Source organism: Cydia pomonella, chromosome 3, assembly GCF_033807575.1.
Source record: "Cydia pomonella isolate Wapato2018A chromosome 3, ilCydPomo1, whole genome shotgun sequence".
NCBI classification, from domain to species: domain Eukaryota; kingdom Metazoa; phylum Arthropoda; class Insecta; order Lepidoptera; family Tortricidae; genus Cydia; species Cydia pomonella.
In genome coordinates, this window is record NC_084705.1 from 10868237 (window position 1) to 10883445 (window position 15209).

Sequence of the window (15209 nt, forward strand, 5' to 3'; positions counted from 1 at the left end):
AAAGATGTAACCTGGAGCAATGGCCGTTTAGTCGCAGGTGTGCTGAGTCTCTTGCGAAGCTGTGACTAATCCACACCCATGCAGAATTACTACTGCTTATAACTTTATAAGCGATTTACATTACATTGTTGTAGCTTGTTTGGCGGTTAAATTAAAATTCCTCTCCTTGCTAATCTTGCGTTACAATATAAACAAATGGAAGTGTTTGACTTGAAAACGGTGCGTTACGTAAGCACGCAGGTCGATGTGAGCGCACGTATTGCGAACAATCTATCGTCTCGTTATTTGTTTATACTGACCACATAGCACCACGTTCTTTTTTTCTTTTTATACCAGCCGGCCTTACTTATTTCTTGGGCTTATATTATTCATTTGTCTACAAAAAGTCTGCGATGGTGTATGTCTATATATTAAGGATAACTGACTTCCTATACCCATTCTTATCTTCTACAAAAAGATCACATAATATGTGGTATTTGCAAAGCTGTTTACTCGGATACAGTATTACTAATTTTACGTATAACTTGTAAGAAACGTTAAAGACGCTAACCTTCGTTAGTGGCAATTTTATTATTACCACCGCATGCGCTGCGATCGCTTTACTTACCCCCACCGAGCACTTCGCATGTAGCCATTTACTTATTAACAAGAATTGTAACTTGTTGGCAAACACAATTAAAACCTGATATATATATATATAATAAGGCGAGCCGGTCTATATCGAACAATGGAATAATAACATTCTGTTTCTCTTGCAGATTTATCATTATACACTCCACTGAATTAAATGTTTCATCATAGGTTCATCACATATCTTTCATTCTCATATAAGCATTCCATTATTTTCCAAAGTGAAAACATAATACATACGTAGTATTTTGTCATCGTCAGGACCATTTACATTGTAACGTCTTCATTAATTTCGTAATGTGTTACAAGTTTCATTGTTGCCATAACAAAAACGATTCTAACAAAAATACAATAGGGACATAAGACTATAGGTTACATGCAATCTAAAGGCGCTGTTGCGCGACGTACGTTGCAAATAAGATTTTTGCCCGTAGGCCGTCTTTTGTGTCCAGGGTGGTCATTACAAAAGCTTGCCAGACGTGGTCAAGTTGATCGTAAGTATCCAGTAAATATAGCAGCACATAGATCGTTACAATGGTTCATCCAAGAACTTGCTTTCGCAAGCAATGATAATATACGGTCAGCTGCTAGCTGGCCCGGTCAACTATGTCCATTAAAGCTGACATTCGATCGAACAACTCTACTCGCTTTGTGGAAAACTCAATAAACCACCCTAATGGGATTCCATCCAACGTGGCGAGCCGCGCGGAACTTCCAGCTCGTTGTAAATAAACCTAGGTCATAACTTAATTGGTTCACTTTGTTTAACGCGCAGCCAATTTGCCTGCCTATAAATAGACAGGTGCTGGTTTTATAGGTAAAAATTCATAAATTAAAATAAACAAGGGCCGGTTCGTTAATATTAACTTCTTTTTACCAACTGAAATAAAAGTCATACATTACAGCATACACGAAAGAAAAGTGACCAAGTCTGCGGCTGGAATCGAACCGACGACTTCAGCTTACGCGACTAACCTCCTGACCTGACCACTTTCAAGCACATACTGCTCGCCCTTAGAGTTGGTCAAAGGCGCCTAGACTTTCAAAGTTAGCATACACTAGAGTTGACTAGAGAATTCGGGAAGGGTACCGTGGCCGGGTGGTCTAGTGGTCAGGACATTAGCCACGTATGTAGACTGAAGACGCTGGTTCGATTCCATGCAGCCTCGGCCACCGGTGGAGTGTGTCACTTTTTCTTTAGTGACATCTATTTCAGTTTATAATTTATATAGAGACAAATGGAAGGTAACTGGTACTTATAGCACATGCAGGTTTATACCTATTTTAAGTATCAGCGAAAGACTCTTGGACAGTGAATCCTATGTAATATATAATATATTATAAGAACTTAAGAAAACTGGTGCTATATTATATATATATGACGAGTATGTATATTTCATATGTCATTCAATGTAATATTCCGTAAAATGTTATAAAAAACATGCAAAAACTTCGCGACCCGTTCAAGGTGATTTAATCCCTATTTATTTATTTTCTTTTTTTACACGGTTGAATCATACATAAAACAAAAGCTGGATCTTTTATCGTTCTCAAAATAAATAATTCATGTGCATTGGATTGCCAAAATTGCAACTGTACGTGTTTTACCAAACCTATTCGTTGGATGGCAATCAAAAATTAGCGTGTCACTGAAAAGTACCCTAAGTTTGAAAGGTAATTATAATAACTGAAGTACAGGCTTGTCGGAGAACTAAATGATGCTGATAAAATAATGTGACAATGATTTTTACTCCCTTTTGTAAATTATATTTTTTTACAATTCAGCCACGTATTTGCGTCGTATTAACGACAATCCCAAAGTAAACAAGCAGTAAATAAAGCGATCATCAACGCGATCGATATTTTAAACTAATTATATTACTTTTTGATCAATATAAAACAAGGCAAATCATGGCAAACTCTTTTTATTAAAAGGTTTTTAACACATTTTATGAGTCAAGCAAAACCTTTGTGACAGAACTTATGATATGACCCAACTAAGTATAGTAATGTGACTACTTAAATAAAACCGGCCAAGAGCATGTCGGGCCACGCTCAGTGTAGGGTTCCGTAGTTACTCTTCCGTCACAATAAGCTATACTGGAGCTTAAAGTATAGTAAATTGTTAACCAAGGGATGAAACGGTACCTTTCACGCGAGTTAAACAAATAGGCAAATTTGCATAATCAGTACCTACTTAAAGTAAGTCTTTTTACTATGAAGGGGAATCTTTTTACGATAACTCAAAAACAGCTAAACTGATCATGTCCGCTATAGTTTTCATTTAATGTCTTTCTTAAGCTCTACTTTCACGATTTTTTTCATATTTTTTGGACCTATGGTTCAAAAGTTAGAGGGGGGGCACACTTTTTTTTTTCTTTCGGAGCGATTATCTCCGAATATATTCACTTTATCAAAAAATGTTTGTTGAAAGGTCTTTCAAAACTAATAGGGGTACTATTAGTTTTGAAAGACCTTTCCAACGATACCCCACACTGTGGAGTTGAAGCAAAAAAAAAATTCACCCCCACTTTACGTGTAGGGGAGGTACCCTAAAAAAAAATTAATTTTAGGATTTTATTGTACGACTTTGTCGGCTTTATTGATTTATATATCCATGCCGAATTTCAGCTTTCTAGCACTAACGACCACGGAGCAAAGCCTCGGACAGACAGACAGACAGACCGACAGACAGACAGAAGGACATGGCGAAACTATAAGGGTTCCTAGTTGACTACGGAACCTTAAAAAACATAGTTAAAATATATTTAATAAAATAGTTATTTGTACCTTCCACACTAATTTGAGTGGTTAGTGTATGTTATAATTATAAATCATTACTTTATAATACAGTTGCTCAAAAAGTGCTACTTTAAGTAGCCATTTAGCGTGCGGAAAGTTGGTTTTCGCGAACTAGTGCTTTTCACTTTTCCAATTTTAAAATGTATACTTGTTCCAAGTCATGGCTACTTATTGATGAGTGTTAATGTTAGTTTCCTTTAAAAGTCGTAATGAACATAAAAACTTACTGTTAATGTAGGAATAATAAAAATATACATATGTATTTCATATTTTATTACTTACCTCTTCATCATTATAACACGTTTATTTTTTAATATTGAATATTGAAAAACCGTTCTTAATAAGTTGTCTGAATGGAATGGAATAGCTGCCGAAACGCCTGTCAAAGAGGAGGCGTTTTTAGGGTTCCGTAGCCAAATGGCAAAAAACGGAACCCTTATAGATTCGTCATGTCCGTCTGTCTGTCCGATTATGTCACAGCCACTTTTTTCTTACTACAAGCATGTTTTAAGTTTCCAAAGGCAACATTCGATATTGTTTTTATACAATTTAAATAAACGATAGACAAATAATCGTAAATAACGACACTTAGGTTATAATATTACGATTGTTTCTGTCTTATTGAACATGCATAAAATAAATTACTTGTTGTTTTTCTTATTTTTTTCGCAACTGCATTAAAATACGTCGTTTGATAAACGTGTGGAAATATCATTCTTCACACGTCCCGAGTCTTGCCACTCTCCTAACTTTCCGCACAAGCATCGAAACGTAATACTATTACAATTTATGAATTTAATATACCCACCGGGCTACCGCAAAAACTCGGCCAAACTAATTGTTGTACTGTACATACATATGGTGCTACTTTACCGCACTAGTGCGATAATTAGACTGACTATGTCGAAAATTTAATGTACGGTAAAACGTTGTACGATACATGTGCGAATAGGTAATTCGCAACTAGTGTCGATTTAAAACCTTCGGTTGTGTTTTAATTTTTCCCCATTTGTTGCGAATTTCCTATTCTTCGCACTTGTATCGTAATGTACTGTTAAAATGTACCCTAGTTTGATCAATTTGTCGCTTTCATAACTATGTTGTAAATTTCATTCAATCAAAGCCGTTTTTAAGAAATTGCCAAAAATTATGCAAATGTACCTGAAAAAATATGATAGATTATTTGCCGCTATTGTAGATTCAATATTTATTCTTCACTAATTCGTCTTATCAATCATTTTCTCGTTCTTCGAGATATTAAATTAAAAAGTGACGACGATATGTACAAAATAAGTGCTAAAACAAAGGCGAAACGACGATTTTAATTTATGCAATAATTTGTTTATACGTTGCCTTAACTAAAGAACTAAATCTTTTGAAATCTATTTGCTTTAAAGATTCTATCCATTAGTCTTACACAGTATCAAATAGCGCACTTAAATAATATTGACGATGACTTCACTCGAATTTAGTTTCGAGATAACATGAGTTTATGAATGGGCGACTGAGTTACTAACGCGCAATGAGCGGCCTTCTCAGTGGGTTACGGCGCGGCCTAATTGCGCGTGCCATTAATTTGATTGTCTGGAAATCGGCGATCGTCTGCAGTCAGCTGTTGCGTCATCGCGCACATGTCGCAGTTATTCATATTTTACGCGACCTACTTCCACCGCCATGGGTAATGGGACAATTGGGACAACCCTCTCCCTTTTTAACACAAAGAAATTTGGTAATAAACCCAATACAATCTCATTGAGAACCTCGTTTATGAAAGTCGAGTCGCCCAGTTCTCCAGTCAGATTTTCTTTGGGCGGTTCGGATTAGGAAAGGTTCTTTGATTTTAATTTTAATGAGCAAGTTACGCAATATCTTGATTGATAACGGACTGATTTACAACATTTTTGTATCATCAAAAATTCAAATTATCCTGACGGCCCATCATCTATAAATACTTATGTATGTATGCAGTACAGTGTGAGCTTTTTCAATTTCTATTTTAATTAAAATGAGCAGATCAGTTTTAAGGCTTTAATTAAATACTCGTTGCATTTTCCCTCCGACTGATTTCAATCTCTTAACAGTTTCAAATGATTGTTATCATTAAGCTCCAATCCTGCACTTGTTGGACAGTATCAATGTTTATGATTGTTTTATTTATTTATTTATTATTCTTCTTAAATAAAATACACTAAACACAAACGCAATACAAAATAAATAAGTATTTTGCATTGTTTTTGTATGTCTTTTGTATTTTATTTTTGTATCACCATTAAAAGCAAACGACTTTTATTTTTATGTTGTTTTTTTTTTATTAATTTAAACTAGTAGTTTAAGTCCTCATTTCTTGCATAAGTGTGGGAAATAGCTGTGGTTGCAGGAATTCCGAGCGCTAGACTAATTTCCTTGGCCCCGACCGTCACCGCCGACGGATATTGCTTGCACCGTATGTTACTTTACCACACCACCTAGAACGTGCCTCATACGATGGGTTTTATATCCCAAACTACCTATGTATCCCTGTGTTGAATTTAATGGCGGGTAAATACGTATTTTTCATATATTTTTTTATAAAACTAATGTATCAACCCATATCCTGACCGCTATACATCATCTTGATCTTGAAATACTGCCGTGGAACACACTGTTGTCTCGAAACAACAAATAGAAATGCATACAATCAATTTCATTCGTTTACGATCGGTCAGCGCTACTTTGACGGTACGGTAATGTTGTTTTGTAGTATGTTGTAATTCAAATGATGTGTATATATTAACTTGCATAATAACTACACTAACAACTTCAAAAACAATTTATGCAACAGCGCAGAGCGGTACGTGCCTTGCCTTAGATATACACTCCTGATCGGAAGTGAACCTCATGGTTACGGCACCTAAATAGTTGACACTAAAACACTTCCGTATAGCTATAAAAATAACTGTACCCACTGTGTTAGTCAGCACCAGCAGTACTCCAGCCGCTAAAATGTTACACTTTATTATTCACCTAAGTCAACAAATTATTTTAATAAACAAACATAGTACCGACGTTCGATTCCTCTCATACGGACTTAAAAATAAACTGACCAATCGGTTTTAAGTTCTTCGCTGCTAGCGGAAGTGCTATTTGCCGCAGGCTTATGCCCTTTGAAAGTTTGAATAGACGCACCCATCTGATAAACAAAGCGATGCACTTAAAGCAGAATCCTTATGGCTGCATACCGTTCTTAAAATAGCTGCACGCTATTACAAGTGTAGTTACGACGCTAACACCCTCAAAACATTCATCGCATTCTTAAATCAAGTTGAAGATTGATCGCATATTCAGTGAAAATTGTATACCATAGAGTACAGAACAACACGATACGTGGCAAGAAAACACTACCAGAATCAACAACTCATACAATTCATAATTTAACGTGCTAAGTTAGTTACTATGTACATAAATATGACGAGCCTTGTAAAACATAATTGTTTAACTTGACCCAGGAAATGTTAAACATTGAGAGCTCTTTTACATAACAACCGTTTGACCTACTTCCTACTTAACAGTTTATTGGAAGTTTTAATTCAGTCGGCTTCATTGTATTTACCCATGGATTACCCTCCGCTCCGCTCTGCTGACAAATTATTGATGACGATACGCCCGCTGGAATTCCAGCCCGCGAACCGGAAACCGGGGCGCACTACCGTTAACAAAGAAATTATCAAACTAGCCGAGAAATGCAGTTATATAATTTTTTTTGCTTATCACCGTCGGAATGGAGATCTAATCATTTATGGCTCTACATATTTGAATCAGTTGTAGGCACCATAAACTTCAAAAACAATGAGTTGTTTAAGAGGTAAGATGACAGCCGATTCTCCATACAAACGTAGTCCCCATTTTCCTATCTGGATATTGACATTTTGGAAAATATTTTTACATAATTTGATGGATATTAACCTACGTTTGACTTTTTTGATTTTTGTATTATTATAAAAAATACGAGCGAAAAACAGTTTTCATACAAAATCTTAAATGGTTCTAACTCTTATAATAATTAAAAAAAAAAAAGAAAAAAATCAATCAAAGCTGTGGTTGATATACAACAAACTATGTCAACATATTTTCAATAATCTTAATATCCAGAGAGGAAAATTATTTGTATGAAAAGGTGATTTCACGGGGGTCCTCCACTTTCGTCTTAAGTTGTGTAATAAAAAAGGAAGGTCCTTGAAAAAACCGTGGTAAATAGACTTAACGAAAACATTATACTCGGTCTTGACAAGATTAGTCCTTGTAGTACCTATAGTAAGAGTTCGCAGTTTAAATACATGAATGCCAAATGCAATTAATTTACTTAGCGCAGTGTGAAATAACACAAACCACAGCCAGAGCTAGAGCAGCCTTTATCCGTCAACATGCGATGCGTCACTTTGTATATATAAAATGTCATTCAAAAGATTGCTCTATTTATTTTTCTTGTATAGCTACGAAAAGATTAGAGCCGGGCCAAGCTAAACACTACACAGACTTTGCAATGACAGAGTACGAGAGTACCAACATAAACGTCAAATTCCTATGAAAATATAACAAACTCCTAGGAAATACTGACACACTTGTCGCTTTGAAGTCTGTGCAGAGTTAGCATTAGACGGCCTCTTCATTGTCATTGTCACAATCTTCATGTAGGTTAATAATTGATTTTTGACTGACTAAAGAAAAAGGTTTGTTCTATCCAATTTGTTTGTCCACGTATAGTGGAGCCGTTAACCACGTATAGTACGATGAATTTTATCGTCAAATCACCCACCATACCTATGTTTTTTCTCAACAATTTTATAAATGCACCCTTTCAAAGTTTAATGGCGCCCAACACTACTGCACTTGGATAATGTACCATTATCGGTCCATTTACCTATCGCACATTTAAAAAGTATTAATCATGCGATAGCTTATGAATTAAGGCATAAATTTGAAGCATAAATGTCACACAGAATTTTCCACAAGTACTCGAGATAGTACTTAATAACAAAGATAAAAGTTGTCTTCAAAAATTTCCTTTTTTTATCTTTTTTTTCTCAAACTTGTAATGAAGTGTTGTCATGACTTACTTCAAATTAGGTCCGGAAATACCACATATCAGGTGCGATGAGTGAAGATGATATGTAAAGGAATTTCATACAGCCTTACACACATGGTTAACGGCTCCACTATACGTAGACAAACACATTGTATAACCACGCATAACTTATTACATCAGAATAATAAAATTTTGATGTTTATAATAATCTCGAAAATTAGAGATATTTGATCGATAGAGGACGCACTCGAGTAAACTGCTTAACTGGTTTTTTGGCGAGTAAACTTAAACTCTGGGGTGCGAAATATACCCGAAATATGTTAATCGCCCTCGAGTAGATTCAATCCCCCCTTGATGCGCTCCCCCACGGAACTTTATTAAGAGAGCAACAAAATGTCCACTTTTGCATATAATTTTGATTACTTACTTCGTTCGCTTAACAACTCTGCTGACTTATCAATTTCTCTTGCTTCACCAAGCATGCATTATTATCGTGATACGAAGATTCCTTCGTAATGCACGTGACGCCCAATAGTTTTATTTACGTCTTGCACGGGGTGCCGTCAATTGAAGCCAATTTATCTTTATGAAGATCGAAATGTGTACCACATTTCTCACTAAGCGATTTGATTTCGGTTGTAAAATAATTATAACATGTCAATCCCTCTTTTTTAGGGTTCTCCTAAGGAAAAGCTTCACGTGTGTGTCTGTCTGTCTGTTTGTTACAGCCATAAATAAAATAAAATAATAAAGATTATAGAACATCCTTACTCAAATTGGCTAAGCTCCACATTAAGCCCAAGAAGGCTAAATAGATAAAAAACACCCTCTGACTTAGGAACAAATATCTGTGCTGTGCTCATCACACAAATAAATGCCCTTACTGGGATTCGAACCTAGGACTATCGGCTTCATAGGCAGGGTCACAAGACCGACAAGGCCAGACCGGTCGTCGCCTACATAGCACCGAAACTACTGGAACCATTGAGTTGAAATTTGGTAAACGTATATAAGTCGGTGACCCCAATTGGACAAATAACGGTACTAAATGAATTTGAAATTTGGAAGTAAATTAGAAAAAAAAATTTTTGAAAATTATATCGTGTTACATATCAAATGAAAGGGCTTGTTGTGAAGATTTTGAATATTTGCTTATGATTTTAAGGTAGATAATGAAGTTATTTAAGAAAATAGTCGAAAATTGAATCGTCCAATCGCCCGCCCTATCCTTATCTCCGAAACTCCTGGTAATATAATTTTGTTAAAAATACAGAAAGTAGTTCATTGCACATTGTAGATATTATAGAGGTAGGAAAGCTCATTAGAAAAATCAATGGCGGTTCGATCTTAAAAAATATATATATATTGTTTGAATACATTCCATACATGGCTTAATAATTAACTCCGTAAATATTCACGACGTAAATACATAATCTTGTGAATTAAATTTAGTTTTAGCCCTTGGACTAGCTCTTAACGTTTAACAGACTTTGTTAGCGTTATCGTAAAGAACAGACGGTCTGATAAATATTCTACTAAGTTTATTTTATGAAGCTAAGAAATGACCAAATATTTTCTTTAGCGAGCAAATTGCTCTTCGCTTCTTTTAAAAACGAATTAAGTAATGCGAAAACTTAATCTCAGGCAAATTGTAAAATAACATTTCGAGCTTCTTTCGTTTGTATAATGAATTAATAAAATAATATAAAAGTAAAGCTGGTCTCTTGTCCAACTGCCGAATACGTCAGCCTTCGATTACCATAATCGTCCAGTCAAAAGCATTTCGTATGCAGAGATGGTTTCGCGATCAGTACCTTTTATAGTCATCACTTTCAGGCCATGGTTTTGAACCTGCCTGACGAGTCAGTTACAAATCTTGTATTCATATTTATTTTATTGCAGAATAACTTTAATCGAGGAAAATGAAACCAGAGTGACTTTGTATGGAAATTCTATACAAAACGACTTGTTTTATTGCACTAGAGTACGTATAAGAAAGGCACACAACCCTATATAAAACAGACGTTATTTAACAGTAATTCTATTTTGGCCTACATTCCACTTTATTATACTTATAATTTTACGAAGGTCTCCATTGCGGCGCTGATAGAATTGTCAAATAAACAAACATAAACGAATAATTGTTTAGTATGCAGGCTTAATACTAAACATTTATTCGGCAATTTAGTTTATAATGTTCCCACTTGTTAATTGCCATTGTTTCCCCAGATATTCCCGACATTCCCGAGGACATCAAGAAGCTGCGGGCGCTGCAGATCGCGGACTTCAGCAGCAACCCGATCCCGCGGCTACCGGCCGGCTTCAGCCAGCTCCGCGCCCTTACCGTGCTGGGACTCAACGACATGTCGCTCACCAGTCTACCCAGTGATTTTGGCAGGTGAGAAGCGCCCGCTAGATTTTTTGCTATAGTTTGTTGATACTGTAATAGACCCGATGCATGGTTTATTCTCAGTGAGGCAACTAAGGTGTTACATGCTCATTGCTGACCCTGAATTAGGCGAGTATTCGTTGTAACTATTGACCGCTCATTATCGATTGTAAATAAGGTCCAAAGCGCTACCGCAAAGAGATTATTTTCTTTTTTATTTATTATTAATGAGCAAATACAACTAAGTATAGCTATGATTAATATACATTAAATTGTGTAAAAATAGTTTCTATAATGTCAATATCCAGGGAGGAAAATGAGGACTACGTTTGTAATGTTTGTATGGAGAAGCGGTGGTCCGCTTTCTTCTTAACGAGCAACGACCACAATAGTAGCTGCTATGTACCTACTTCCTGGCTGAAAATGTCATAAATAATTACCTAAAAGGATAATCATCTAAGCAATTAGTAATAACGAAAACCTAAAAGTAGTCCATTAAAAGAATTAAAGCCAAAGATAAATAATCTATTTGCTATAAATATACATTCTACTAGCATAGCAAATACCAACGTAAACAAGTATCAACGTATTACATTTGCTGTCAGAGTCTTGCATCTTGTATTTTGGGTTAATTTTAAGGAGTTTAGAGGGTTTCCACTATCATATCCTTTATTTGACGCTGGGGGAATTCTTGCATCAATGATATTGTCGATACTCTATCTATGCAATAAAATATAATTCAATATAATAGCAGAGGTACAATCGCTTACGATCACGCTATAGCAAATGGTTTCTTTAGTAAATGACATAATGACGCGACGGTAAAAAAGCCAAATCTTTTTCCGAGTTCATCTCGTAATGGCTCTTGGATCACTTAGAGATCAAAGCAATTTATATCGGTTAACTTGTGGCTTTGAAAGTGATTGTCTGGTTGAAAAATGTGTACAACGGCATTTGTATGCGATTGCCTGGGCCTATATATATAAACGCAAGTACCTAAGTAGGTATGTGCATGCGAAAGCGAAAGTTTGAACGGGAAAGTTTTGGAGCGGTCGAGCGAGCTTGATAGGTGGCTATACAAACACTACGGTAAATTCACTTGTATGCCTATTATATTAATCACCACGTATTATCCCTGAAATAACAAAGCATTCCGTTTTGTGTGATTCATCACTGTTTATACGTTTTCTCTTCGTGGTAACTAACTCTACTCTGAAACTATAACTTTCAAAACTACATTTCTTTCGCTAACCTGTCTTTGTATTTATTATAGTTTGTTAACTGAATTTCAGTTAACGAATTTTCTAGTCTGACAAATGAGGTCAGTGGTCTTTATTTTGTAATACTTGCTTATCCAACCGAGAGCTCAGTCAGCAGCTTTATCGTAAACAATAGAGACAATTAGAACATTATCTTAAAGACTTACTCATTTCAACGGCCTTTTCTGTATTATTAAGGTATGTGGTTTCATAGAATTATGTCTAACATTAACGCGGTTATCTTGTCATGAAAGGTGATCCTGTACGTTCATGTTTTCTGTCACCGTCAATGTCGATTGGTCACGCTTTAAATGACTAATAATATTGCTCCTTAAGTATATCTCTAGGTATTTATCTTCACTATCGGTTTACTAGTATTTATAAAAACCAAATGGTAGTCAAATCCCTGCACGCACATTTTAATAGGGAAATATGAAAACAAAAATGTAAAAATATACAACAGAGAATGTAGACATTGTAGACAGGTATTACAAATAACCGAATGTACGTGGAGACATGGACCCATATTATTTACAAATACATATCTCACATATACATTTGGAAAGTCTTCACATGCACATTCAGGCCGTAATGCAGTCTCACAAATGAGACACTTCCTCTGAACTTTTCTACCCGTGGTGAAAAGGTAAGGGTTCTCGAAACGGTATCTGTCGGGCCGGCAAGTGGCAACAAGCATCTGACCTCATTGAAAGATTCCACATGTCGAAATGAATACTTAAAGAAATCTTTCAGGGTGTTTGTGCTACCGCGATATTTTTTTTTCTTGAGAACCGTAGTAATGTAATGCTAGTGGTATAATATTTCACTCAATTGTTCGGAGGCGATCGGCTCACGACTGCTCCGAGCAGTCATGAAAGGTGCAGTAGGTTCAGAAAAGGGAGTTTTTAAAAAGTCGTAGCGCTTTTTAGGGTTCCGTAGTCAACTAGGAACACTTATAGTTTCGCCATGTCCGTCTGTCTGTCTGTCTGTCCGAGGCTTTGCTCCGTGGTCGTTAGTGCTAGAAAGCTGAAATTTGGCATGGATATATAAATCAATAAAGCCGACAACGTCGTACAACAAAATCTAAAAATTTAATTTTTTTTAGGGTACCTCCCCTAGACGTAAAGTGGGGGTCAACATTTTTTTTTGCTTCAACCCTACAGTGTGGGGTATCGTTGGAAAGGTCTAAACTAATAGGGGTCTTCAACAATAATTTTTTGATAAAGTGAATATGTTCGGAGATAATCGCTCCGAGAGAAAAATGTGTCCCCCCCCCCTCTAACTTTTGAACCATAGGTCCAAAAAATATGAAAAAAATCGTGGAAGTAGAGCTTAAGAAAGACATTAAATGAAAACTATAGCGGACATGATCAGTTAAGCTGTTTTTGAGTTATCGCAAAAAGTTTTCCCTTCAAATAGTAAAAACCTAGCGTTCATAGCCCTGACTTTTATGTCGATGTCGTAATTAAACAAAGTGTAGTTAAATAGGCCCAATGTATTATTATGTTATAAATAATGTATTTAATTAGTATGAATCATAGTATACACCCCTTTAAATTAGGGGATAGAAGATTTTCATAAGCAACTTACAAAATAAAGTGTATTCTGTAAAATGTTGCCAAGACGAAACAATAAGGCTTGAACTACAAGAAGTAATGTATAATAAAAAAATAATGAATAGTGAATTAATTATTCACCTTACATGTGGCGGTACCGAAACGGCCAAGCCATATATTTTGATTAAGGTGTAGAGTTTGTGAAGTTAGGGCTTGTGGAGTTAGAAGCTTGGCTCTACAAGAGGTCCGATAACTTTTAGACAGTGCGCGCCTTATGGTTTCGTCTTGCCAACATTTTACATGAAAATGTTTTTGATGAGATACCTCTTGCATGAATTTCCATGTTGTATGCGGCGGTTCTATGCAAGGTCGACCCTGCCGTCTTTTTAATATCGTCCGATTATCTGGGTCGTGGTTTTCCGTCATTTCGGTTTCCCAGTTGAGGTCTCGAGAACAATACTCGCTGGCCCCATCGATCGTCATCACTGCGACAGATATGGCTGACCCTTTCGTGCATTGGCGAATGTCCTCATTCCGAATTCTGCCTCGCAGGGAGATCCCGAGGATCGCGCGCTCCATAATGCAACTTTTAGTTGGCGGACTCTTCTGACATGTATGATAATATTTATCTGTGTTGAAAAAATCATTGCCTAGGGTCACCATTGGAGGAAAGAGTCGAGTACGTTTATATGGAGAAATGGCCACTCCACTTGCCTCTTAAAACCAGTCTTATTATGATTCTAATAAACCTAGATTTCAAATGCCAATAAACCGTTCTAGTGTGGCTATTGCGGTCCGGTAAGACGTAAACAAAAGCGCCTATTTGTGTGAGCTGTCGACGTCATTCAAAAAAGTAAATAATGTATTTTTTGTATTGTATATTTATCAAGAGACTGAGACTGTTATAATATGTATTTTTAAATTGATAATGAATAGTTATAGAACTGATAAAAAAGATGCACGACATACTTGAATTAAGTAAGTGCTGTCATTGACGAGTAAAAAGTGTAAAAACATTTCGTTTCTCTGGTAAATCTTGAAGCATTTAGTAATTGAAACATTAGTTGCCACAGGTTTCTAATGATCGTAATGGAATAACCAAGTGTAAATGTACAAACGCATTGGAATGACGTCTGTGGATGAATCACGCTAGGTTGTCGTACTTGCGGTTCAGAGACTAACGGAGGCACAAACTACGACATCTGCCTAGGAATGCAGTTTCAAGGTTCTAAATATTGAGCGTTAAAATAAATATTGTTAGTCGGCAAACATTTAAACAATTGGTGCTCATAATACGCACTTTCATTGAAGTACAGATTTGGTCAATGACAATGTCAACTAAAATGTTATAATGTAGCAATAAGGCCCTGGGAGTAAGAGCGAGCGAGATGGATGTGCGTGCTCGGGACCGCGGATATCATGTTTTTGAATTTTAATTTTTTCTATCAAGCGAAAGATAAAGTGGCAACCGTATTATGATCTAAAAAGCGGTATAATTTTCAGAAACTTCG

At 36.1% G+C, this 15209-nt stretch overlaps 1 protein-coding gene across 11 annotated transcripts in view; it reads left to right on the forward strand.

Annotated features, from left to right (window-relative positions):
* Positions 1-15209, forward strand: part of LOC133516039 (protein lap4) — a 102517-nt gene that overhangs the window by 13218 nt on the left and 74090 nt on the right. For all 11 annotated transcript variants that reach the window (XM_061848735.1, XM_061848737.1, XM_061848734.1 and 8 more), the window contains exon 3: positions 10724-10892. In XM_061848735.1, the coding sequence (XP_061704719.1) occupies positions 10724-10892 (169 nt within the window). The remainder of the gene's footprint in view (positions 1-10723; positions 10893-15209) is intronic.